Here is an 11,354-nt window from a genome sequence, read left to right as displayed (position 1 = left end):
TTAGCCTGGTTCCTCTCAGGTTTCTTCCTAGGTTTTGGCCTTTCTAGGGAGTTTTTCCTAGCCAGTGCTTTTACACCTGCATTGTTTGCTGTTTGGGGTTTTAGGCTGGGTTTCTGTACAGCACTTTGAGATACACTCTGGCAGAGGGCTATAAATAAATTTGATTTGATTTGATATGAACACTGCAATAACAAGAGTAGACTTACTTATTGTTTATACCTGAATAGATTACGCCATTGTCTTGTCAAATAATAGTGTATTTACATATGTATAATGCCCTCATGAAAGAACCCCATAGAACACCACAAAACATGACCTCAATAGTTTTTAATGCAACATACCAAATTTCAACATTTAAAATGCCATTTAAAAAAATCATAAACATCTCGGTATTTATTTTATACAAAACATGCCTAATAATATACAAACTTAAGAAGAAAAAAAAAGTGCTATTAGCTAAGACTAGAGCTAAATATATATATTTAGTTCTTCCATCTTTTTAAAATACAGTATTCATCCATGCACAGAAAACACTTCAAATTCACCCCGTTTTGTGTGCAACCTCATATTCCTCCTTCAAGGCTGCATACAGGTCCGAAACTAACATCCTTTATGCATGCAAGCCGAGTGCAAGGTCCTTTATGCATGCAAGCCGAGTGCGAGGTCCTTTATGCATGCAAGCCGAGTGGGAGGTCCTTTATGCATGCAAGCCGAGTGCGAGGTCCTTTATGCATGCAAGCCGAGTGCGAGGTCCTTTATGCATGCAAGCCGAGTGCGAGGTCCTTTATGCATGCAAGCCGAGTGCGAGGTCCTTTATGCATGCAAGCCGAGTGCGAGGTCCTTGATGCATGCAAGCCGAGTGCAAGGTCCTTGATGCATGCAAGCCGAGTGCGAGGTCCTTGATGCATGCAAGCCGAGTGGGATGTCCTTTATGCATGCAAGCCGAGTGGGATGTCCTTTATGCATGCAAGCCGAGTGCGAGGTCCTTTATGCATGCAAGCCGAGTGCGAGGTCCTTGATGCATGCAAGCCGAGTGCGAGGTCCTTGATGCATGCAAGCCGAGTGCGAGGTCCTTGATGCATGCAAGCCGAGTGTGAGGTCCTTGATGCATGCAAGCCGAGTGTGAGGTCCTTGATGCATGCAAGCCGAGTGCGAGGTCCTTTATGCATTCAAGCCGAGTGTGAGGTCCTTTATGCATTCAAGCCGAGTGCGAGTCAGGAATCGTGAGACAATAAGACCATCAGCACCCATACAAAAATGTAAATGTGCTTTTTGGAGCAGGGTATCAACATGCACATAGCCCGCCTTGGTTGGTTGCTTAAAAATAAATACAAAATGTTTTGCTCACGAATGGGAATGTAACCTTGTCCCCAGGCTATAGAGAGCCGGCTGATAGACAAGACCAATGGGCATGTACCTTTTAGAATGTTTGTGTAGTTACCTCAGAGGAGGCTGTTTCATAAGTGCAACAGTGACATACAGTGGGGCAAAAAGTATTTAGTCAGCCACCAATTGTGCAAGTTCTCCCACTTAAAAAGATGAGAGAGGCCTGTAATGTTCATCATAGGTACACTTAAACTATGACAGACAAAATTAGAAGAAGAAAAAAACAGAAAATCACATTGTAGGATTTTTAATGAATTTATTTGCAAATTATGGTGGAAAATACATATTTGGTCACCTACAAACAAGCAAGATTTCTGGCTCTCACAGACTTGTAACTTCTTCTTTAAGAGGCTCCTCTGTCCTCCACTCGTTACCTGTATTAATGGCACCTGTTTGAACTTGTTATCAGTATAAAAGACACCTGTCCACAACCTCAAAACAGTCACACTCCAAACTCCACTATGGCCAAGACCAAAGAGCTGTCAATGGACACCAGAAACAAAATTGTAGACCTGCACCAGGCTGGGAAGACTGAATCTGCAATAGGTAAGCAGCTTGGTTTGAAGAAATCAACTGTGGGAGCAATTATTAGGAAATGGAAGACATACAAGACCACTGATAATCTCCCTCGATCTGGGGCTCCACGCAAGATCTTACCCTCTGGGGTCAAAATGATCACAAGAACGGTGAGCAAAAATCCCAGAACCACACGGGGGCACCTAGTGAATGACCTGCAGAGAGCTGGGACCAAAGTAACAAAGCCTACCATCAGTAACACACTACGCCGCCAGGGACTCATATCCTGCAGTGCCAGACGTGTCCCCCTGCTTAAGCCAGTACATGTCCAGGCCCATCTGAAGTTCGCTAGAGAGCATTTGGATGATCCAGAAGAAGATTGGGAGAATGTCATATGGTCAGATGAAACCAAAATAGAACTTTTTGGTAAAAACTCAACTCGTCGTGTTTGGAGGACAAAGAATGCTGAGTTGCATCCAAAGAACACCATACCTACTGTGAAGCATGGGGGTGGAAACATCATGCTTTGGGGCTGTTTTTCTGCAAAGGGACCAGGACGACTGATCCGTGTAAAGGAAAGAATGAATGGGGCCATGTATCGTGAGATTTTGAGTGAAAACCTCCTTCCATCAGCAAGGGCATTGAAGATGAAACGTGGCTGGGTCTTTCAGCATGACAATGATCCCAAACACACCGCCCAGGCAACGGAGTGGCTTCGTAAGAAGCATTTCAAGGTCCTGGAGTGGCCTAGCCAGTCTCCAGATCTCAACCCCATAGAAAATCTTTGGAGGGAGTTGAAAGTCCGTGTTGCCCAGCAACAGCCCCAAAACATCACTGCTCTAGAGGAGATCTGCATGGAGGAATGGGCCAAAATACCAGCAACAGTGTGTGAAAACCTCGTGAAGACTTACAGAAAACATTTGACCTCTGTCATTGCCAACAAAGGGTATAACAAAGTATTGAGATAAACTTTTGTTATTGACCAAATATGTATTTTCCACCATAATTTGCAAATAAATTCATAAAAAAATCCTACAATGTGATTTTCTGGATTTTTTTTCTCATTTTGTCTGTCATAGTTGAAGTGTACCTATGATGAAAATTACAGGCCTCTCTCATATTTTGAAGTGGGAGAACTTGCACAATTGATGGTTGACTAAATACTTTTTTGCCCCACTGTACATACATCAAACATTAACTGTATTACCTCTTTCGTATTACTTTTTATTTCATGAAATCCATGGAGCTGTAAAAGTTTCATTAATGTGCTTCTATGAGAGGTCATCTCCCAACCAGTGGAATGAGCTTATTCAACATCTAAAAAGAGATCAAATAGGATAATAGGATATTGCCTGGTGGATTGATTCTCAATGATGCTGGTATAGAAACCATTTCAATAAAAATATTTTAAAAACAACAATCTGTAAACTGTAAGAGATTAAATAGAATGTGTTAACTGTCTCCCTCGTCATCATCATCCGCCTTGATCACTGGGTTCCCTAAAGAGGAGAGATGGAGACCGAAGCTGTAAGGATTGTTGACACATCAATAGCAAAAACTACTGAAATAAGCAATGTGAAATGACAGCAGGCTGTTCTATACGGAGACACACTATTTAAAGATAGGCTCAAAATAGTGTACTTTGGATCAGCCCGATAGTAAGTAAGTAGCTTAGGATGACATCAATACAGTCCTAGGAATATAGCATCCTATTAGAGAAAACAAATAGAAGGTGGACAGTCTTACCATCTAGTTTCTTCAGCTTGGGCAGCCTCTTGGTGGCCTCTTCTAGCCAGTTCCCCTCAGCGGAGTACTTCTCCTCCAGGGGGTTTCCAACAAACACCATGTCCACTAAGGATGGAAGGTCAGCTAGCTTCACAAACTCAGCTGTAATGGAAAACCACAGTTCTAATGGCGACCATCAAACATGTTATCAGAATTGACTTTATTCATGAGGCAGGCATGATGATGAGGATATTACCATTGTAATTACCACTCTAAGGTGGGACATTTTTTCCACCGTCCACAACACAGACACAGAAGTGACTGTGTATGCAGCGAAATGCTTATCTTTCTAGTTCGTATTGATCAATTCAGTAAATAACACACACACAATAATAAAAAATGTAAAACAATCACATTTAGTACCACAGGAGATATATAAATAGTACAGTTGAAGTCAGAAGTTTACACAATTCCTGTCATTTAATCAGAGTAAAAAGTCCCTGTCTTAGGTTAGTTAGGATCACCACTTTATTTTAAGAATGTGAAATGTCAGAATAATAGTAGAGAGAATGATTTATTTCAGCTTTTATTTCTTTCATCATATTCCCAGTGGGTCAGAAGTTTACATACACTCAGTTAGTATTTGGTCGCATTTGAAGATCTTCATCTGGTTGCAATCACAAGGGTCCCAGCTACATAACAAATGGTCCTTTTGTTCGATGAAGTCCTTTTTTATATATTAAAAAAAGTATGTTTCAATGGCGCGCTTGACTCAGTAATCCACCGGTTTCCCTCGTTCAAAATGCATACAAAATGAATCCCGTAAGTTACCAATAAACTTCTTCTGAACAAGTCAAACAACAACATTCCTAATCAATCCTCAGGTACCCTTTTATATAAATAAACGATCAAATTTAAGACGGAGAATACCAGAGACCATTACCGGAGACAAATATCGAAGAATGCGCACTCACCGGAACGCGCTATAAACACTACAGACAAAATGGGAGCCATTTAGAAAAACTACAAATAAAACAAGCCTGAAACTCTTTCTAAAGACTGTTGACATCTAGTGGAAGCCCTAGGAACTGCAATCTGGGAGGACTTCCTTTTATATTCCCCATTCCCAGCCATTGTAATCAGAGGTGAGCTGAAAAAAAAGAAATCTGGATGGATTGTTCTTGGGTTTTTGCCTGCCATATCAGTTCTGTTATACTCACAGACATTTTAACAGTTTTGGAAACATTAGAGTGTTTTCTATCCAATACTACCAATTACATGCATATCCTAGCTTCTGGGCCTGAGTAACAGGCAGTTAACTTTGGGCACTTCATTCATCCAAATTTCCGAATACTGCCCCCTAGCCCGAAGAAGTTTTAAAGGCACAGTCAACTAAGTGTATGTAAACTTATGACCCACTGGAATTGTGATACAGTGAATTATAAGTTAAATAATCTGATAGTAAACAATTGTTGGAAAAATTACTTGTGTCATGCACGAAGTAGATGTTCTAACCGACTTGCCAAAACTATAGTTTGTTACCAAGAAATTTGTGGAGTGGTTTAAAAATGTGTTTTAATGACTCCAACCTAAGTGTATGTAAACTTCCGACTTCAACTGTATGTAAACATTATTCAAGTGACCAGTGTTCCATGACTATGTACATAGGGCAACATGGCACACTCTTGGCCCATGGAAATGAAACCATTGCCTACCCCACTCCTTGACCAGGTTGTTAGACATGTAGAGGACCTTGAGCTTCTTCATAACATGAATTCCTTTTAGCTTCTCTATCAGGTTGTAGGAAATCCACAGTTCCTCTAGCGTGTCACCAACAGCCTCCTGCAGACAGTACAAGGTGATTTAATTTCCTAACCCTATGCAAGAACATTATTGGGCTAAGATTACAACATAGCAACAAGTAATATAGTAGATCACAAAAATGCCATAATCACCAGTCCGTTTAGATTTTTGATGTTGTTCCGCCCTAGTGATAATATCCGTAGGTTTTCTGTGAGATAAGAGAGAAAAGGCACCACGTCTCAGCTTTTTAAATGATTACACATTTTACACCTTCTCTCCGTTTACATTAAAAGGCCCTAGGTTGAAGTGTTGTTTCCATGAAGACACATCAGTGTGACGCATACTCACTGAGGCCATTCAAGTTGGCAATTTTCTCAATGCAGTTTGTAGACAGGGACAATTTCCTGTTCAGAAGAACACAGTGACAGGAAGTGGAGAATCAACACAGTGATAGGAAGTGGAGAATCAGATTTATAGAAGAAAAGGACAGCAGCATAACATTCTTATGTGTGTGTGACCACCCATCTATTGAAATAGGTTTCAGACCAAAGCTGGATAAAGTTTCACAGATGAGAATCAGATTTATGAATGAATAGAGCCCCAGATATTCATATATTGAATTACCATCCTTGTACTATGAAATTAGGTCTCAGAATTAAGAGGAATAAGGTTTCACTCACTCGCAGTTGATGAGGGTGGAGAGAGAAGCATCCATCTTCTCAATAGGAGGAATCTGACCATACAGCTTGACTGCTTTCGCCTCCCCCACCTTCTCTCCTGCCTTCTCCTCCTGTTGAAATCACACAAGGTCGCCAACTGTTCTCCTTTTTTATGTAGGAGAGAACTAGACTGGTCCAAAATCTGTTTGTGCTGTAATGCCAAATCCTATTGGCAATTGCCATGAGAGTTAACAAAACAGCACAAACAGAACTTATCTGGGACCAGGCTAAGAGAGAGCTCTGATGCACTTACCCATTTCACAAGGGCTTCTTTTATGGTTGTTGGTTTTGCCTGTGAAACAATAATACAAACTTCTAGTTCAACTGATAAAATCTGTCAGTAGTCATGCAAATCCATCAGCTAATCGTGCAGCTATGACCGGCCTTTGCATTAGATACGTTTACAACAGCGTTATGCCTAGCTTATTTTAATGTCATACATGCTACCACTGACAAACAGCTGTCAGTTATAGAAGTGAATCATGCACAAATCAATCATTCAGATCCTAGCAAAGCTAACGTAAACAGAACATAGCACCCTAACATTAGTTGAGTGTCTTTAGCTAACGTTAATAGCTCACGTTAGGTAGCAAGCCAGCTAACGTTAGCAGTAGCTGGACACACACGAGTTGATCTTCATACTGTCAAGCTGTCAAACTGATGCAATATATTAACGTTATGTTACATTCACAAGATCACCGCTGGAGAATGATTGCTATTTCCTAGCAGACAGGTTACGGGAGAGACTACATGGACACAGCTAACGCTTAAACGTAAAAACCTACCACTGACCCTAACCCACATTTTTTTAGAAATGATGAATCGAAATATCGGTTTGGGCGTCAGGTGTGTCCTTTCAGCCCTTTCCCAGGTTAACATTAACTAACGTCGTTCAGCTAGCTAAAGTTAACGCCTTAGGTGGGGCTGAGACTCGTTGCTGCGTCGTTCGTGTTTATGGCAGTAGCTAGCAAACATTTAATAGTACTATAGCTACAATGTCAACATTGTGTTTTTGTTTTTTTGAATGCAAAATAATCTTTCAAGATAGCAAGTTACTGATAAACGACATTCACAAAATATTTTATGAGCCAAACAACTCACCATGTTGTCTTCTCCGGTTGCTATGACACAGACAGAAGCTTCACAAGTCACGACGCATGTGCAGGAGCTCGAGCAAACATCTTTCCCACGCCCGCTACCAAAACCCTCCTCCTCATCTTCTTTTTCTTCTTCTTCTTATTTTTCCTCCTTCTTCTTCTTTGGTATTATGGCGGTCAACAAACAAATGTTATAAGTGCATGCCGCCACCGACTGTATTGGCTGTGTATCATCCTACTGTTATGTTAAATCTTTACACTGTGAAAAAATTGTCCTACCAACTAATACTGCACCCACTAAAACCTCACCACTATTCCACAGAGATCGGGCTGCCTACTGAGAATTCGTAGGCGATCGGGAAAAAAACACTGCCTTCCATTCTACTAGCTAACATGCAATCATTGGAAAATAAAATTGAAGACGTACGAGTTAGATTACCAACGGGACATTAAAAACTGTAATATCTTATGCTTCATCATATGTTCATCATATATGCATAGTCACTTTAACCATACCTACATGTACATACTATCTCAAAAAGCCTGACTAACCGGTGTCTGTATATAGCCTTGCTACTGTTATTTTCATAGTCTTTTTACTGTTGTTTTATTTCTTTACTAACCTACACACACATACCTTTTTGCGCACTATTGGTTAGAGCCTGTAAGTAAGCATTTCACTATAAGGTCTACGGCGCACGTGACAAATACATTTTGATTTGATTTGATTCACAGAGTCGTGGCTGAACGACGACATTATTAACATACAGCTGGCTGGTTATATGCTGTATCGGCAGGATAGAACAGCGGTGTCTGATAAGACAAGGGGGCAGACTATTTATATTTGTAAACAACAGCAGGTGCATGATATCTAAGGAAGTCTCAAGGTGTTTCTCGCCTGAGGTAGAGTATCTCATGATAAGCTGTAGAACACACTATCTACCTAGAGAGTTTTCATCTGTATTTTTCGTAGCTGTCTACATACCACCACAGACTGATGCTGGCACTAAGACCTCACTCAATGAACTGTATTCCGCAATTTAAATGTTTGCATTTTTTAAATGTCACCTTTATTTAACCAGGTAGGCCACAAATGCAACCTGGCCAAGATAAAGCAAAGCAGTGCGACAAAAACAACAACAAAGAGTTACACATGGGATAAACAAACGTACAGTCAATAACACAATAGAAAAATCTGTATACAGTGTGTACAAATGAAGTAAGGAGGTAAGTGGCAAAGTAATTACAATTTAGCAATTAACACTGGAGTCATAGATGTGCAGATGAGGATGTGCAAGTAGAAATACTGGTGTGCAATAAGCAAACAGGAAAACGTTCATCCAGAGGCGGCGCTCCTAGTGGCCGAGGACTTTAATGCAGGGAAACTTAAATCCATTTTACCAAATTTCTATCAGCATTTTAAATATGCAACCAGAGAGAGAAAAACTCCAGACCACATTTACTCCACACACAGATACGCTTACAAAGCTCTCCCTCGCCCTCCATTAGGAAAATCAAACCATAATTATATCCTCCTGATTCCTGCTTACAAGCTAATATTAAAGCAGGAAGCACCAGTGACTCGGTCATTAAGAAAGTGGTCAGAAGAAGCAGATGCTAAGCAACAGGACTGTTTTGCTGGCACAGACTGGAATATGTTCTGGGATTCTTCCAATGGCATTGAGGAGTACACCAAATCTGTCATTGGCTTCATCAATAATTGCATCGACGATGTCATCCCCACAGCGACCGTACATACATACCCCAACCAGAAGCCATGGATTACAGGCAACATCCACACCGAGCTAAAGGCTAGAGCTGCCGCTTTCAAGGAGCTGCAGCTCAAACAGGAAAAGTGTCAATACAGGACTAAGATTGATGCATATTATGCATATTATCTATGCATAGTCACTTTAATAACTCTACCTACATGTACATATTACCACAACTAACCAGTGCCCCCGCACATTGACTCTCTACCCCCTGTATATAGTCTCCCTATTGTTATTTTACTGCTTCTCTTTAACTACTTGTTCCTTTTATTTCTAATTCTTATTCATATTTTTTAAACTGCATTGTTGGTAATGGGCTTCTAGGTAAGCATTCCACTGTAAGGTCTACACATGTTGTATTCGGCACATGTGACTAATACAATTTGATTTGATCTGATCTGATCCTACTGTAGGCCAACAGACAAGGTATTCTCAGTCTCACCATTGCCATCGGGTCTACATCTCAACAAACAATATTATTTTGTTTGTAGCGTAGGTAAGTACACCTCAAACTAAGGTGTTAGGGGAATACTTAGGGAATACTCAGGAGACGAATATCTGATCTTGACAGTGCCATTCTTATGTTTTCACATTATCTCACTTCCTTCCGGTGTCTTACCACACACCTCCCCAAAAATATACATTTGTGTAAGGACTGATGCCGGAGATGAGAAGCAGGTACTGGGAGTCAACATTTAATAAGGAACAGGCATGAAACAAGACAGGCACAGCGTTCGACAAACAATGCTGAAGCGGGGAACAGAGCAGGGGAACAGACAGATATAGGGGAGGTAATGACAGAGGTGATTGAGTCCAGGTGAGCCCAATAATCGCTGATGCGCGTGACGGGGGAAGGTCGGTGTGTGTAATGATGTTTGCAGGAGTGTGTAATGCTGGGGAACCTGGCGCCCTCGAGCGCTAGGGGGGAAGAGCGGGAGCAGGCATGACACATTTGTATCCCATTCTGTTCAGGAGGATATTAGTGGATTCATATGTAACAATGTTGTATTTATTTTGATGGTTTGTTTACTTACTAAACCGGGATAAGCTTTTATATCTTTCATTTTGAACATCAACATTTAAACTGTGAAAATGCATTTTGTCAATACATTGGCCATTCACTTAAAACATTATTATTATTATTTTTTACATTTCATGCACTATGACAACTTGCAGGAAAAGTTTGAAACCCTGGCCTCTCAACAATGCCTGTATTACAACGTTATTACCACTGGATGGAACTAGCACAACAGTGTTGGTTTATGAAAACAAGACCACTTTCTGTGGCTATGCTATCTAGTGTATACTAGAGTAACAGGCCTATAGGTTATTTGGCTAGCTTCTTCCAGGTGTACATTTGCCAAACAGTCAAGGTTGTTTTACAAAAACTGCATTATTGGCAAGCATAGAACATTGAGTGTTTCTAATTTACCAGGGTTTATGACTATATGGCTGTGGTTCAGGGCCCATATTAAAAAAGTGTCTCAGAGTAGTAGTGTCTGGTCTAAGATTGGATCCTCCCTATTCATGTAGTCTTATTCATTATGATTTAAAAGGCTAAACTGATCCTATACCAATACTCCTAGTAATCTGGTGTACTTTATGAATACAGGCACAGTGTGCTGCTGTTAGAAATGTTATCTTAGGGTAGGTATTAGGGAAATGAGTCTGTCCAAATGATTTGCATATCATAAAGGGACTATAACATAATGGTTGTTTGGACAGTGTCAGCTTAATGTCAGGGAAACATTCGTTAGCCAATAAAGTGTCTGTTTCCTGGACAGTATGCTAAACAGATGCCATGATATGATATACACCCACCTGCCACCGACTCTTTCTAAGTCTGGGATAAAATCCACTTATAGCTTGTGAAATAACCTAGTCCTAGTCCTACTCCTGTATACCTGACCACACTTAGATTTTTTTTCTTTCAAAAAGGGGACCCTAAAAGGGTTCATCGGCTGCAGGTAGAACACTTTTGGTTCCAAGTAGAACAGTTTTGGGTTCCATGTAGAACCCTTTCCACAGAAATGGAATTTTATGATTGCACACTATCTTCAGATTTTTCAGAGCCTCACAAATAAATATAATTAAGACACCTGCTTGTTGAGCTGTTCAATTTGAGCTGTTCAATTTCAACGTATATTCTGGTAATACCAAATAGCCTCATATAAAAAGGGTGTAACACAATAAAGTTCAAAAGGTTCCGATTTTTTAAATGACGACGCATCATTGTCGCCTAGTCCAGAAGACTGGATGGAGTGTGAGCAGATCGAACCGGTCATTGAATTGACGCAAGCATGCGCAATGGGGCTCTGTGGCAATTCGAGTCTCCT

General features: G+C 40.6%; 1 protein-coding gene across 1 annotated transcript; it reads right to left on the bottom strand.

The window, feature by feature from the left end:
- Positions 1–312: 312 nt before the first annotated feature.
- On the bottom strand, positions 313–7,350 carry dnal1 (dynein, axonemal, light chain 1). The gene is made up of 8 exons (XM_029647845.2): positions 7,251–7,350; positions 6,403–6,441; positions 6,111–6,220; positions 5,779–5,834; positions 5,583–5,638; positions 5,343–5,469; positions 3,649–3,789; positions 313–3,401 (listed from the first exon to the last, which is right to left on the bottom strand). Exons 1-8 carry the CDS (start codon positions 7,251–7,253, stop codon positions 3,355–3,357), a joined length of 579 nt encoding a protein of 192 aa, XP_029503705.1. The 5' UTR covers positions 7,254–7,350; the 3' UTR covers positions 313–3,354.
- Between the last annotated feature and the right edge of the window lie 4,004 nt (positions 7,351–11,354).

The sequence above is a fragment of the Oncorhynchus nerka genome, linkage group LG12 (assembly GCF_034236695.1).
Source record: "Oncorhynchus nerka isolate Pitt River linkage group LG12, Oner_Uvic_2.0, whole genome shotgun sequence".
Lineage (NCBI taxonomy): Eukaryota > Metazoa > Chordata > Actinopteri > Salmoniformes > Salmonidae > Oncorhynchus > Oncorhynchus nerka.
This window is presented reverse-complemented; position numbering and strand designations above follow the sequence as displayed.

Excerpts from the sequence above, each read along its gene's own strand:
- dnal1 (XM_029647845.2), bottom strand. Across the intron at positions 5,470-5,582 it reads TCAAAAATCTAAACGGACTG|GAGGCTGTTGGTGACACGCT; the intron begins GTGATTATGGCA and ends TACTGTCTGCAG. Across the intron at positions 3,790-5,342 it reads CAACCTGGTCAAGGAGTGGG|CTGAGTTTGTGAAGCTAGCT; the intron begins GTAGGCAATGGT and ends TTTCCATTACAG.